Source organism: Heteronotia binoei, chromosome 21, assembly GCF_032191835.1.
Source record: "Heteronotia binoei isolate CCM8104 ecotype False Entrance Well chromosome 21, APGP_CSIRO_Hbin_v1, whole genome shotgun sequence".
NCBI classification, from domain to species: domain Eukaryota; kingdom Metazoa; phylum Chordata; class Lepidosauria; order Squamata; family Gekkonidae; genus Heteronotia; species Heteronotia binoei.
Genome location: NC_083243.1, coordinates 162,623,664 through 162,639,665, shown reverse-complemented (window position 1 = coordinate 162,639,665; position 16,002 = coordinate 162,623,664). Strand labels below are relative to the sequence as shown.

The window sequence follows — 16,002 nt, the reverse complement described above, 5'->3', positions numbered from 1 at the left end:
CCTTAGTCATGGCGCTTATATCAGGCTTCCAGAACTTCCTAATGTTCTTACTAACATGGCTCGTAGCCCTGTCATATTCCTAGTTGACTTGAAATATGGAAATCTCTCATACAGTCGAAATGATCCCTCCCGAAAACACTCTATCACTGCTCAATGCTGTCAGCAATCCAATGTGGCAGGGAGACCTGAATGCTGGCTAGGGAACAGGGTTATGAGTGGAAGACAGTGTACTATACTATTCTCTGATGGCTCTATTGATGGCTTTCAGTTTTGTCTGGTTTCTCCTCTGAAGTTTTAGGAGTAAGACTGTGCATGTGTCAATCTCTGCAAGATATAAACAAGCTGAGGAAGATTTGTCCTGAAAGAAAACTTCAGATCAACATAAAGGACAGAGAAAGAAAAAAATAGCTATATAAATTTATGTAGATCTACCATATGGATTTTCACTTCCCTTTAAAAAAGTGTCCAGTTAAATGTTTGTATCAGCCCTATAAAATATTCATTTGTTTAACAAACATTTCCATATTTGATTCTTGTTCTGACTATCCTCAGTGATGTCACTGATATGAGTAGGACAAGTAGAATAAATCTCATATCCTCTCCCTACCTGTCACTTCTAATTTGCCCCAATTTCCCAAAGAATATTTGTACTTCTCATTCCATGTCCTGGCCCACTTGCTCCATTTGTCCTGTTCATGCTATTTTGTTATGCCTCTGGAGAACAAATTGGTTGATTTTGCCAGGGCACATTTTGTAGCAGGAGCTCCTTTGCATATTAGGCCACGCATCCCTGATGTAGCCAATCCTCCAAGAGCTTAGAGAGCTCTTAGAACAGGGCCTACTGTAAGTTCTTGGAGGATTGGCTACATCAGGGGTGTGTGGTCTAATATGCAAAGGAACTCCTGCTACAATATGAGCCCTGGATTTTGCCATTGTAAATTCATCTCCTGATCTACCTGGCTAGCACTACTGTTACATCTCTTGTACCCATGTCAACTCTAGGAAATCTCTGCATTTTTTCACCACTTCTAATGTCCTACCAAGATCTGTGTCAAAACCTACTTGCACTCCACTCAAGAGTTTGGCCCCTCCTTCAATAATAAAATTGAAGGTATCCAATCTGATTTATCTCCTCCAATTTCTTTCAGTTCTGTCTTGCTAAATTTGCTTGATTCCCTTCCTCTTCCCACATCTCATGGGACCATCTGTTGATATTGGCCAAACCCTCCATCCAATCCCCAGCCTTTGGTTGCTATCTCCTCCACCATTCTCCCTGCCCTCCCTGTCACTCAAAACACCACACTATTTCCCCCAATCTTTTCTCTCTTTTGTCTTCACAGTCCTAGGTTTACTTCTGTTTACTTCTACAAACTTCACTTCCTCTCCTTTAACTTTGTTGACCCCCCGCAACCCAACCTATACCACTGCACTCCACTGAAAATGCCCTCACCAAAATCACTCTCTGCTCTGTCCTCATCCACCTTGTACCCTTTGCCATTGATACAGCTGATCGCCTCCCTCCTACCCAGCTCCCTTCATACCCTAAATTTCTGTCTGTATTTCATTCTTTTCACAGGGCAGGGTAAGCATAAACCCTTGTCTACACTCCTACTGAAATTAAACTTAAACACATGTACTGGAATGAATGCACCTTTTCTTCATTCCCCATGTTGTTTCTTTTGTAGAATATTTCAGATTCTAAGTTCCCCTGAGCAGAGACCTATATTCTTGTCATTTGTAGAGTGTCATGTACATCAACAACACTACATTACTGCTTATCTTATCCTTTATATAATAAAATCCTTTCTATAATAAAAGCCCTGTGATAGTGGCCAAATCTGGATCTCCCATTGGCTGTGAAGTGCACTCCATTAACAATTGCCTTGTCAACCTCCACTCAAGGTCTGTGGCATTCCCTTGGCTGAGGATTGAAGAACTGCTTTGCAGAGGAGAAAAAGGAAGCCTTCCCTCAATTGACTGATGGAGGGAGGAGGAGGGAAATTGCTACAGAAAGCCTTCTATCAATTGGCACTGCTTCACAGAGGAAATAAAGAAATCCTTCCCTCAATTGGCTGACGGAGGGAGGAGGGAAAACTGCCATAGAAAGCCTTCCCTTAATTGGCTGAAGGCTCCTCCCCTCCTCCTCTGAGGAGCCAGCCAGAGAGAGACAGACAAAAAAAAAGGGCATCCCTTGTCAGCACAACGTTTTATTCTAGGTACAAAGAGGGAAAGAGAGAGAGACACACACAGAGAGAATATGGGATCTGGTATTCAAGTCTGGGCCACTGGGGAAGCTGCCTTTGCTTTCCCTTAAGTGCCTGTTGGTAGCCAACCAAGCTCGGTTTTGTCAGTAAAAGGTGGGTGCGTGGGGAGGCCCTTTCCAGGTCTTTTTGGCCTTTGAAGAACTCATTGGGCCCAGTCCTGACTAAAATAATCAGCTTTAGGTTGGGAAATTCCTGGAGATTTTGAGGTGCAGTCTATGGAAGCCAGACTTTGGGAAAGGGAGAGGCCTCAGCTAAAAATTATGCCAAAGTCCGTCCTCCAAAGCAGTTATTTTCTCCAGGGGGAGAGATATCTGCTATCTGGAGTTCAGTTGTGATACCAGGAGATCTTAAGGCTCCACGTGGAGATTACCTGCTCTAGGCCTGGCAGCCCCCTCTGGGTGACTTGATGCTACCTCACTGGCATGACTTAACTAGGCCAGGCTGCTTACTCCTGTTCAGCAGTAGTCCCACTATGACAGCCAGTGTGACGTGGCAGTCAGTGCTTCAGAGCAGGGTCTGCCAGATTCAGGTTCTTGCTGTGAAAGCTGACTCGGGGATTTTGGACCAGTCACAGACTTTCAACCTAACCTACCCCACAGGGTTGTTGTGCAGATCAAAAGGGGAAGAGGAGAATGATGTCATTTGTTTTGGTCCACACTGTGAAGAAAGACCTTTTCCTAGGTAGAGGTTTTAGGGAGGGGGGAATGTGATGGAAAGCTGAAGTCAGAGGGGCAGATAAAGGTAGGTTGATGGTTGGTTGGGAAAAAGAGAGGGTTGCCAACTCCAGGTTAGGAAATTCCTGGAGATTTGAGGGGTGGAGTCTGGAGACAGTGGGATTTGAGGAAGAGTGGGAATTCGGACAGTTACAATGTCATAGACTGCACCCTCCAAACCAGTTATTTCTCCCTGGGAAGTCATTGTTACCAATCTTCACACGAGGCCTGGAGAATTAAAACTGTTCTCCGGATGGGAAAATATCAGTTCCCCTGGAGAAAATGGTAGACTCTGAGCCTTTATACCCTGCTGAGGTCAAAACCTTCCCCCCCACCATGATAGCCAGTGTGACATGGCAGCTGGCACTTCAGAGCAGGGTCTGCCAGACCCAGCTTCTTGCTGTGGAAGCTGACTGGGTGATTTCAGACCAGTCACAGACTTTCAGCCTAATCTGCCTCACAGGGTTGTGCTGATCAAAAGGAGAGGAGAATGATGTAAGCTGCTTTGGCCCCTACTGTGGAGAAGGACTGTCCTTTTCCTAAGCTGTGGCTGCAGAGAGGAGGGAGAAGATGGAAAGCAATCTACCCCATCTCTTTTGGCCCCATCACTTCTTTCTCAGTCTACCCCCCTTCTCTGATAATTTAGCCCACATTTCCCCATTTCCCTTTTCAACAGCTGTCTTCTTGACATACCTTGCCTCCCTCTTTCCTTCCCTTCCCTCCCTAGCCCCCCCCTACAAGGCCATGACACTCAACCACAGTAAATTTCTAGCGCCTACTGTATTTCTCCTCACAACAGGCCTTATTATTAGTTATTAATAAGATCCTGTATTGCTCATGCATGGGAAAGGGTGGGGAGGTAGTGAGAGAAATCCAGATTGCTTGACCATGCTCTCCATTGTTACATATATTGTAAAAATTCTGCCTACTCCAGCATGACCAGTGATAAACTACATAAACAAATGCTTGTCTTATATTTTTAAAAGTCTACAATCCTATCCAAACGGTTTCCATCTTTTTAACTGAAGCCAATGGAGACTAGTGTACCATCTGAGCATCTCTAACTCAAATACAGGGGAGTGGGATGGGGGGGAAGCATCATCAGCTGTCATCAGGAATGGGAGGAGCAGCAGCCAGGGAAATATAGGAAACAGCATGCTGTTTTCCAGAAGCTTTACTTTCTGTTTGGAGGTTGAATCCGCACATCACAGGAACAGCACAATAGCACAGCCTCTTGGTTCATCTCTGCAAGTGCAAGTGACTGAAAGTGAATCCAAAAAAAGTGGAAAAACAAACAGCCTTTTGCTAACAGGCAGACATGCATTAACAGCTGCAATAGGAGGTGCAGTTTAACTCCCATACTTTTATGCTGAGAAAAGGATATGAGCTGAGTCCTTTATTTGGCCCACTTTTTGCAAATGAGAGGAAGGAGGTCTTACTTCCTGCCCTGCTCTCCAAACTTTATGGAGGCCCAGGGTCCATTCCCCTTAATTCTGTTTTGTCACAGAGGGCATGATAATTTGCTGCTGATTCTCATTTGATCTGGCAAGTAAGTTTCAACAGACATACTACAAAACCATGCTTTAATTTTAACTGTGGTTGTTCTGTGAAACCAGGATTCAGCTTCTGCTCTTCCTTTGCTGTTTCAGCCTTTACTCTTCCAGCTGCAAAAACCTAGTTTGTGTCCCCATTCACACTGCAGGAAGCATGGTGTCAGTGAACAAGGAGGGTTTAAATTTGGACAAGCAGGGGACCTGCAGGGACATCTTATTTTTCCCCGTATCCCCTACCCTACTATTTCCTCTTTCCATTCTGTCCCTGTCAAGTCTTCCTAAATCAGAAGCCATAACAATGAAGGGAGATAAGAGCCTTTGCAGGGCTATTTTGGCATCTAAGTCTAGTCCTGTCCCCCCCCCCCCCCAAGTTTTGCTTTATAGAAACTCTAGTTTCTTTAATTTAGTTTCTCTAGTTAGTAGATAGCATCCTCCTTCTCCAGTTATGCAATTACTTAAAAGTGCAATATGCTTATAGCCACTAATTTTACTTAACAAGTCTTTTATTCCAAACCCTCTGAATCTCTCTTGAACAAACCTGTGTCTTTTCTTCACTGAGACAAACCCTTCAAGGGCAGAACATCTGTGTGACCATTTGTGTTCAACCACTGTATTCATTTGCATCTTTGGTAGCCAAAGATAATATGATGCTCCATACATATCTCTGCTATTTCTTGCTGAATTGATCCAGGAAATTTAAAAATACAAGAAGGTGGATCCACATGGATTTGCAGGGAAGCATTTCTTTTCTCCTCCCCTACTATTTCCTCTTTCCTTTCCCTGGAATCCCCCATAGCCTCTCTTTTCTTGCTTCCTTTTCCCCCATTCACCAATCAACCTACATCTACTTGCCTTCCTTCAGCTTTCCCTCCCCTGGCAGATCCTACCTGGGAAACTACAGCTCAGTTGCTAGGCCCAGTCATGTGCTGCACCCTATGTCCGTTCCCCACACAATCTCCTCTCTCCCTCCTCCCGGCAAGCTCCATAGCCTCACTTTTTTGCTGCTTCTTTCTTTCCCTCCATTCACTAAACAATCTATCTTTTGTCTCCTCCCCACCCCCCGCCAATGTTCAGCAACATTTATTTCATTTGCACCACACCTTTCTCCAGAATGAGGACCTAAAGCAGCTCACATCATTCCCCTCTCTTCCATTTTATTCTCACAACAGCCATGTGAAGTTAAGTTAGACTGACAATGTATAACTGCCCCAAGGACACCCTGTGAGTTTCCGGGTTTCTATGGTGGAGTGGTGATTTGAATGTGGGTCTCCCAGATTGTACTCTGAAACCATTATGTAACACTCATTTTTGTGGGGTGGCTGCTGTTGAACAGTAGCAAGCAGCAAGTACTAAGTGAGTCATGCAAGCTATGTGGTATCAAGTTGTCATGTAGTTGGTGCTGGGCCTGGTCCCAGTGAATCCAGTATTAAAGGCCAAAATAGCCCTGGAAAAGGCCCTGCCCTTTGCCAAGGCTTGAAGTCTGGCAATGCTACTGTAGTTGCCCAGCAACCCCCACAATAGCCACAGAAAGGGGAGCCATTTCTTAAAGCTATACTACATTCTATTACTGGGGATTTTAACCTTCTGCCTTTTTAAGGCTTCAGATTTTTCAGCAAATCTTGTGCTTTTCTCTGATTTGTAGCAAAATGTCCTGTCTGTTTCTGGCTGCAGTTCCTGGATTCAAGTATCCAGAGGTCTGGCCATTTTGAGAATTAGTCATCTTGATGGGGAAAGTCCCCTTCCCTCTCCCACCCCATACTCTTGTAAGAAAAAAAATCCACTACATATTTGCATATTTGAACTCAACTGATAAGCATTTGAATTATTTTTGAAAAAGAACAGCAAACATAAAGTTAAGCTAGTATTAAACAGTAAGAACACACAGTTTGGAAGAGAAAAGAGACACCTGTACTATACATTTCTTCAGGGGACAAATGGACACATTACAGAAAAATCCTAAGGCTTCAGTCTTCTACTGTGTGAAAATGGGACAGTGGGCATTGAGTGCATGTGTGGTGAGGTGTCCTTCTGATGACCAATGGTTAAGCCATTCCACAAAAATACTCTAAAGGGCCTAATCATGTTTTACAAAGTCCTCATGTTGCTCCTGGATCTACTCGGTTCCTGTTGACAGATATGCTTTGTGAGTTCTGTACTCAGAGATGAGAATGGAAAAGAAAACGGTGAATGAACCAAAGCAGAGCCACTGAGCTTTTAAATGCCCTTAGGGCCTCATTTATTTAGTGGATACAAAAATAAAATCATATGGAGGTGCATAAGCACCTCAGGGAAAAGCCACGATTAGGAAATAGCACAGCATTAACAGGGTCTAGTAAACAGTTGCATTTTCCTCCAAATAATCAGGTAGCTCAGGAAAACAAGACGGTTGCTTCATCAACATTATCCCCAACACAGAATAACAGAAATGCTTAGGAATTCTAGAGAGTTTTTTATCCAGAGGCTTCAAAACTTTATTATGTAAACAACCTTTTTTATAGGTTACATCTTGAGCCAACAGCTTCCCCATGGCTGATTTAGTGCTGTAGCAAGTAGCCAAGTGAAACGTACCATGACAAAGAGTGCCACTTGCATTTGATCTGCCTCTCCTTACGCTACTACCATAGTCCCTGTGCAACTTCCAGCATCAGGCATGCCGACACTGCAAAAACCCTATATCACTCCTTTCCCATCGTTTGTGGAATAAGAAAAGGGATAATGTTAACAGAGCCTGAGGAACTTGGCCTAGGAAGCCACATAGTCGTATATGAAGGCTGCTTGCGACATTAATGCCCCTTTCCAGCGGCAAATAAACTGGCACAACAGAAGTGATACTGAAGTTTCAGAAAGAATATATCAATGGCAACCTGTACTTGTTTTGAAAAATACTTTACAACAGAATACATGGCATTTCTCCTACATTGCACCAGAAGTAATTTGGAAGCACTTTCAGTTGGTCTTAGGAGGCAAAACAGGGAACTGAAAGACAAGCCACCATGAGCTTTCAAATCCTTCAGAAATATACATCCCTTTGTTACCCCCTATTGCTTTCACATTTCTGAGTCTGCATACATCCCATTGATTAAATAGTCCACTTGGGTGTAGTCTTTCTTCCTGTAGCTCTCATATGCCTGTATGGCAAATAAAACTACAACTGTTATGAAAAATAGGACTCCAAAAAGAAGTGCTATGATCAAACTGATATCTACCTGCTGATAGATACTTTCACTGCTTAGGCCTTGCTGGTCTTGGCTGTGTTGTACAGTTGCTGATTTGGACAACGTTGCTGAACTTGTAACAGTAAGCACTGACTGAGTGATATGAGTTAGTGTCATCACATGTTGGCTGGTAGTCTCTGTTTGCTGTGTAGCAATGGAGGTTTCAGTACCCTTTGTAGAGACTGTGAGAATTATCCTAACTGGATTAGATTTTGTCTGTTCTATCAAAGTTGTTTTATCATCTGACTTTGTTGTTGGTTTAATTGCTCCTGCAGTTGTCAGAGCTGTGCTGATCATTGTTGAATGGGGTCTCAGTGGTGGTGGACTGTGTGTTTCTGCAGCAGTTATTAAAGATGTGCTTGTAACTGCTGAATAAGGCCTTGATGTTGGTGGACTATGGGTTGCTTGAGATGCATTGGTAACTGCAGAATAGGTTCCCGTTGTCTGTGGACTATGGGTACTTGCTTTTGCAGTCAAGCTTGCTGGTGTTGAGTGACTTCTTTCAGAGGTAATTAGCACAGAAATGTTGGGAGAAGTAGTTGGGGATGGAGGAAGCACTGAATGTTTCACTGCTGTGGGTTCAGTACTTCTGGAAAGAAGTTCTACTGATGTCATTTTCTCAGTTGGTCCCAAAGTTAGATTCTTGTTACCTGTTCCTTTTGAGCCTGCCATACTCTCTACATTAAGAAAATATGTGGTAGATGATGCTTTATGAGGAGGGAGGCTGGAAACTGAAGAGATGACTGGAACTCCATTAGCTGATTTATTACTATTTTTGATGGTATTGTTATTAATTCCACTTAGAGTTGTTGTGTCCATTTTAAATCGAGAGGTGATAGCGGTAGTGTTTTTCAGAATCATTACAGTTGGGTTGACTCCACTGTTATCAGATATATTACTTAATTGTGTTAATGAAAGAGGCACTTTTGTATAATTTGCATTAAGGTTCTTATTAGTCTCCGTCTCTGATTTTTCTTTAGACTCTTCTGTGTTACTGGGCTGTGGGGTTATTCCAGTCTCTCTTCTTTTACGGATCATGAATTCTTAAACAACAACAAAAATCAAATATATTATAAGAACTAAAGAAGAGCCTTGCTGGATCAGACCAGAATCCTGTTTCACACAGTGGCCAACCAGTTCCCTTGGAGGGCCAACAAAAGACTACAGAGACCAAGGCCTTCCCTTACACTGATAATTAATGTGGCAATTCCCTTTAGTTTAGTCACCATGGCTAGACCAGGAATCTGTGTAATCCCCTTTTAAAGCCCATGATCTCTGCAGCCATCACTACATCCTCTGGAAGAGAATTCCACATTCTAATCAGTCACTGGGTAAAGAAGTATTTCCTTTTGTCTGCCCTGAATAATGATCAGGTATCAAAAAACTGGTAGTGGTACATGAGGAGCAATTTACGTTTATGGGACAACCCTTAATTTACTACAGTGATTGAAAGAAAAATTACACGGTCAAATTCTATTTAGAGCTAACATCCTGCGTACAGCATCTTTCCAAGAACATGATATTTCACATGGCTTTTGGTTGGTGATTCCATGGTCTCATATGCTCCAATGCCACTTGCAGTAAAGGAATCACACTGGCCACATAGATCTTTCAGGCTAGTTATATTCTACTCTTAGTTACAGATGGCAACAACTACACTATACAAAACAGGAGGACAGAGGCATTATTGCCACTGGAAAATTTAGTCAGAATCTAGTTTACAGCCTTAAAAGCAGAAGCTTTTGCTGCAAGTTCAGTCCACCAGATGTTTCATTCTTAACCCATCTAGCAATCCGAGGCTAAAGACTCTTAGTACAACCAAGGATGAACAACTAGCTCTTTGCAGCACATTGTTTGCCTTTCAAGCCCTATAAACTCTTAAACTAATTCATTTTCCTGCTAGCTCAGCTCTCTCTATTTTTGGGAGTATAGTTATTCACAAACCATCTTACAATCATAGACCTCTAGGATCCATTATCTCTCTACTAAAATCTCTGGAAATGTGTTGTAGCCCCCTTTAAAACATAACATCTGGAAAGTGAGTAGGAAAACAGAAGTTTACTGTCCAAATGAGGCCATTAAATTTTGCCAAGAGCCCTTCTTCAGAGTCCACATTACCTCCCATTAGTTCTTTGACATCCTGTGTTCTGGCATTCTGACACGCACTCAGTTGAGGACAGCGCAGGAGGACACAGCGGCTTTGATAAAGCACTGACCAGCAGGAGTGATTACCTAGAACACCACACAGGGAAGATAACCTTTCTCATTTTAACAAAAAATTAAGTTAATGCAGTATAATCTACAAAAAGTGAATTTTGCAAAATTAAAATAAGCACTCTTCTGTTTTAAATTTCAAGACATGATAGAAAGAGGTGATGTTGGGGTGCAGAGGAAATCCAATTAAAGGGACCTCAAACTCTGAGGCTGGCATTGACAACTGTCTGGGATCCAGGAGAATGGTTGCCTGTCAGAGTACAAAGCACTCACCTAAATGGCACTCGCAATTTGATTTGATTTATTAGATTTGTATCCCACTCTCTCTGTGGCCAGGCTCAGAGTGGGTCACATCATAATAATACATTCTAACATAATAAAACAATCTAAGACAAATACAATAAAGAAGAGAATGGATTTATACCCTGCCCTTAGAGTCTCAGAGCAGTTTATGATCTCCTTCCCCTCCCCCTCCCCACAAAAGACATCCTGTGAGGTGGGTGGGGCTGAGAGAGCTCTCCAAGAACTGCTCTTGAGAGGAACAGCTCTGAAAGAGTTATGACTGACCCAAGGTCATACCAGCAGGTGCAGTGGAGGAGTGCGGAATCAAACCCAGTTCTCCCAGATTAGAGGCAGTGAACTTAACCACTACACAAAACTGACTCTCTCCAGATACAATAAAATAGTATATTACTATATCATAAAATACATTATATTACAGACTAACAATATACTTAAAAGATGGTGTAAAACTCAGGGGGGAGTGGTGCATAATAGGAATGGGCCTGAAATGTCTTACGAACTGGGCTGGTTCACTGGTTTGGAAACTGCGATTTTGACAATCACACCGATTGTGAACCGTCACATTTTCTGCAGTTCAAAGGTCTCTTTAAATTTAAAGAGAACTAAAAGCCTTCCTTTTACTTGCTGAGGCATGCCGTGGCAGCAGCATGACTCAGCAAATGAAGGGAAGGCATGTAAGTTTCTTTTAAATTCCTTCCCTTCACTCCCTGAACCATGCCAATGTGGCAGCACACCTCAGCAAATGAAGGGAAGGATAAAGATACCTACATGCCCTCCTTTCACTCACTGAGGTGTACCACAGCAGCATGCCTCAGTGAGTGAAGGCATTTTAAAATGTCACCCCCTTGCAGAAGCTCCCCCCTCACTCAAGAACTAACAAAACATGAACAGGTTCAGGAAACTGAAAAGCTCAGGGTGGGGGGAGGTTCTTACGAACCACCACCACAAACCTCCATTTTCTTGTCATGTGCCTATCCCTAATGCATAATCTGTTTGGTTTAAATGCAGAGGAAGAAAGGGAAGAGAAAGGAGAAGTAGGCTGATCAAAGATGGAACCTGTCACTGTCCTCAACCACAGACCTGCCAGAACAACTCTGTTTTACAGGCTCTGCAAAATGGCATTAGGTCCTGCAGGGCCCAAATCTCCACGAAGCCTGAGTCAGGGCCGAAAAGATCCTGGCTCTGGTCAAGGACAGCCAGATGCTCTTTGGGCCAGGGATTGCCAGCAAATTTTGATCACTAGTATATAATACTCTCTGGGGGGTATACCAGGAGAGGTGTGCCAAAGGGTATCCTGGCCCCAAACCATTTAGGGCTTATGACATGGACAAAAAATGGCAAAGAGATGGAACTGGAACTCATGTCATGGGATGAAGAAAGGAAAAACTGGACATCTTTATCGTCAGGTTAGGGCTGGGTGATATGAAACACCGTTACTGAAAGGAATCAGGAATCCTAAGCAAAAACACCCCAGTTAATCCAAGTTACAGCAATGCAGACCTCAGCCAGGCAATGTAAAAAGCTGCAGTAGAAAAAAGCAAGCAGTCCTTCCGTGAATGCTTTTAAATTGAGGAATAGATGGGCCTTTGTAAGAGATTATTTAAAGCTATATTGTTGGGGGGGCTGGATTAAGTGACCCTTGAAACTCATTTCAAATTTGATTCTAAATACTTTCCAAGACCACAAGGCAAAAAAAGACACAAGAATGCAGAATGTCACCAGATGTAGACAAACCTGGTTTGGGGGCAATGCTGTTACAATTTCTATACTAGCAGCACGCACAAAGACTCTTCTGTGCCCACTGATAAAGCCAGTGCCTAGGAAACTGATCCTCTGTTTTAAGTTTAAAATAAAACAGTGAAGTTGTTATAGCTGTTGCTTATAGAAGTTATACTTATAAATGCCAAGAAAATGTAGATAGAACTCTCTTCTTCAATGGAAAACATCTAAAACAAGGTAGTCTTACCTGAAACTGTTGTGCCTCTACAAGCTTGCTTGCAATTTTTTTCGCTACTGAGTATGCTTATCCACGCTACTTGGGCCCCACTCTGTGTTAAGATGGAATCCCTGCTTTCAGATATGCATAAGGAAATCAGCAGGAAAAATACAATAGCTGTCCACATCTTGAGGGGCTTGCCTTGAAAGGAGGTAAACTCTTCCAGATGATGTCCTCCAGATTTACCAGCACTGTCAGTAAGCCCTTAAGTGACACATCTGCAAAAGTACAAAATTGCAACCTTACATTTTCTAAACATAAGCATGACATTTCAAACTTTTGCCTGTGCTAAAGTTCTCTTTCTATGGATCCCCAAATTGTAGTGACCTTTGCAACTATTTGCAGAGCTGTTATTCATAAGACAATATACCATGGATGACTCAGTCAAGTTTAAGTAAGAAGAAGATTCAGAATTTCTTCCAGTATCCTTATTAGAAGGGTCCAGTGAATGGTCTGAAGGCATAGACTAGGCATGAACCGGGGAAATGATAGTTCATTTCGTTTTGTGATTCGTTTGAATTCTGAACTGATCAGTGGTTCATTTGGTTCAGGAGTAAAACTCACCAGGAGTCTTCAGCAGGCTCTCCTTCACCTGCCCTCCAAGTTTGGCAAAGATTGGATTTGGAATATCTGAGTTATAGCCCCCCCAACAGGTGCCCCCAGGAAAGCTCAGCTTCAGCTCTCACTCTTCTCTCTTTGTGCTGCAAAATGGGAGCTCCATCACTGGCCCCCAGAGCTGCCAATTAAGCTATGGACAATTGCTTTTGGTGTTTCTAGGGCTCCCAGAAGTCCACCCCCAGCATTGACTAAGAGCTGACTGAATCAGCGCCAGGCTGTCTGAGAAAATGAACTGCAAAACCAAACCAAATAAATTGCCAAGGTCCAAACCAGTTTGGAACAAACCATGAATTGGCCCAAATCGTGCACAAATTGCAACTCATGCATGTTCAACTATATGAAGTTAAAGAAGTGAGGCCCAGAACTTAGCCTAGATAGGACACTGCTGAAAACTATAAGTAGTCTGCTTGAATTGCATGAAGGAAGTGCACAATAAATTATGTAATAAACTGTAGGTAGAGTCTGCTGCAAATTACATCATAAAATCTTCTAAATACAACTCAATTTCCTCCCATCCCTAGCTACATTGTTAGAATTACACAAATGTCTATATTTCCTCTCAAGTGGCAAATTATTCTATAGAGAGTAAAAAGAATAAAAAATACAGCAACGAATAGAAAACCACAGAGTTAACCGATGATATAGTGGCCTGGGACTTGGAAGCTCCATGCATGAATTGTTTATATTTATTGCTCAGTTACTTATGCATTTTGACTGTAGCTTGGTGTAGTGGTTAAGTGTGAGGACTCTTATCTGGGAGAAACAGGTTCGATTCCCCACTCCTCCACTTGCACCTGCTAGCATGGCCTTAGGTCAGCCATAGCTCTGGCAGAGGTTGTCCTTGAAAGGGCAGCTGCTGTAAGAGCCTTCTCCAGCCCAGCCCCACCCTCCTCACAGGGGGAGGAAGGTAAAGCAGATTGTGAACTGCTCTGAGACTCTTCAGAGTGGAGGGCGGGATATAAATCCAATATCATCATCATCTTCTTCTTCTAATTAGCCCTTCTTGGCAACATCTGCCCCACCCTCTACCTATACGTAATGGTTGGTGACTTCTGTTTCAATGTATGTGAAGAAATTTGCATGCATACAAAAGCTTATACCCAGAATAAAACTCTGTTGGTCTTAAAGGTGGCACTAGAAATCAAACTTTGCACAAAAGAACTGTAAATTCATGCTTTTTCCTCCCCCAAAAGACACAATGTGTCTTTCACAAAGTAGTCAGTATAGAGAGTACCTACTATAGAAACAGCAAAATAGTCACATTGATGAACAAATAGAATATCTGCCCTCGGAAGTTCCTATGGAATGTCAGTACTGAAAAAGTAGATACAGGACTATATACAGATTTGGCTCAACACTGCAGAATTTAACAGCAGCCCAGAATATTTCAAACACCTGTGTGGAATACAGGTTGTACCATCATTTCCAAAGATTACTGGCCTCTGCGTGCAGCACAACTTAGAAAGGCTTCTGGAATGATTCAATTATTTACATAGCATAAATTTATTTATTTATTTTATTTACATTATATTTATATCCCGCCCATTCCATACAGACTCAAGGCAGCTAACAGCATAAAAATAGCCCGGAAAAGCTTTCCAGCAATAATCTCTCAGTCATATGACTCCATTCTACAAATACTAGAAAACATCTGTCTGCTAATACGGGATTTCAGAAATAAATCGTTAACTACTTTTTCCCCAGTCGACAGAGAAACAGCTCATGTCCTGGGGAAAGGCTGAGAATGTGTTTCCATGAGAGCCCTGTTCACAAGTTACAATGAATGCACATAAAACCTGTACACAACTATACACTTAATTTTTAAAAATACACACATTGTATAATTCTTATGTTATGTCCAGTTAAGTTTATTTGGTTTATATCCTGCTCTCCCCACCAAAGTGGGCTCAGAGCAGCTTACAGATCATTTATGATAATAGCCATGTTATGTTCAGTGTACACTTGTGACACAAACTTCACATTTATATAGTGACTGATTCTCAATTTCAATTGCAAAATGACTGTACACTTGCTGGTTCTTAAAAACTAATATATGTATGTGCATGCAGGTGATGTAAAGTCACCATGAGGTTATCGAAGCAAAATAGCCATATACAATATGTTGGCAAAAAGCAGGCCTTTTTTCCCCTAGAAAAAGCCCAGCAGGAACTCATTTGCATATTAGGCCACAACCCCTGATGCCAAGCCAGCTGGAACTGCATTGCTGTGCGTTCCTGCTCAAAAAAAGCCCTGGCGCATACCCAGCTGTTAAATCTATATGTGGTAGAAGGAACATTCATTCCAAATACTGGAGATTAATTTGCCTTTCAAAAGCAGACTACTTACACATTTGGGAAATGGATCCTATGATGACAGCACCATCTCCCTGCTTCGTCCAGCTGGGTTTAAACGGAAGATCTCAGAGAGGCAGAGTGAGAAAGGAAAGGAAAGGTCCCCTGTGCAAGCACCAGCCGTTTCCGACTCTGGGGTGACGTTGCTTTCACAACGTTTTCATGGCAGACTTTTTACGGGGTGGTTTGCCCATGGCAATGGCAAGAGTGAGAAAACACAGCATTAAATGACTAAGAATGTAGTAGTGAATATTTATCTATTTGTTTGAAACAGGCCTTTGGCCACAACAGAACTCCATGAGCATTGAGCTGGATGGAATCCCAGTTCCAAGGCTTGGGAGCCTATAAATGATATTTTGTTTGCAAACATCTGAGTGGAACATAAGAAGCTACAGACACCTGAGTAAGGATAGAGTCCCCCTCCATTTAACATCAGTGGTATCGTTAACACATCAAGGACTGAACTGGGCTTTTTTCCCTTTATACCTTTCCTTGCAGCATGCAATTTGGCCAAGCTGTTTACAGGATGGGAACCTGTATGCTTTGTCGGCCTCACCATATGACAAACCTGCTCTCCAAGTCTACTTACTAATGTCTGGATTGGGCAGGTGATGTAAAGTTGGGCTGTTGTAACCAAAATATTACAAAGAAAATTCCAGAGGAAGGTAGAAAAGGAAATAACTTTTAGCTGTTAAACATACTATCAATCTAGATGTTCAAACAGTACACAAGGTCCCTAAGGAAATAAGGCAATATTGTTTCAATTGTTTGAAAT

The 16,002-nt window shown here is 42.4% G+C and overlaps 1 protein-coding gene across 3 annotated transcripts in view; it reads right to left on the bottom strand.

The window, feature by feature from the left end:
* Positions 1-6,737: 6,737 nt before the first annotated feature.
* The window catches only part of C21H11orf24 (chromosome 21 C11orf24 homolog), a 61,598-nt gene continuing 52,333 nt past the window's right edge, over positions 6,738-16,002 (bottom strand). For all 3 annotated transcript variants that reach the window (XM_060262119.1, XM_060262120.1, XM_060262121.1), the window contains 3 exons: positions 12,229-12,476; positions 9,864-9,977; positions 6,738-8,788 (listed from right to left, as the gene is read on the bottom strand). In XM_060262119.1, coding sequence (XP_060118102.1) covers positions 7,578-8,788; positions 9,864-9,977; positions 12,229-12,385 — 1,482 coding nt within the window. In that variant the 5' untranslated portion in view covers positions 12,386-12,476 and the 3' untranslated portion in view covers positions 6,738-7,577. The remainder of the gene's footprint in view (positions 8,789-9,863; positions 9,978-12,228; positions 12,477-16,002) is intronic.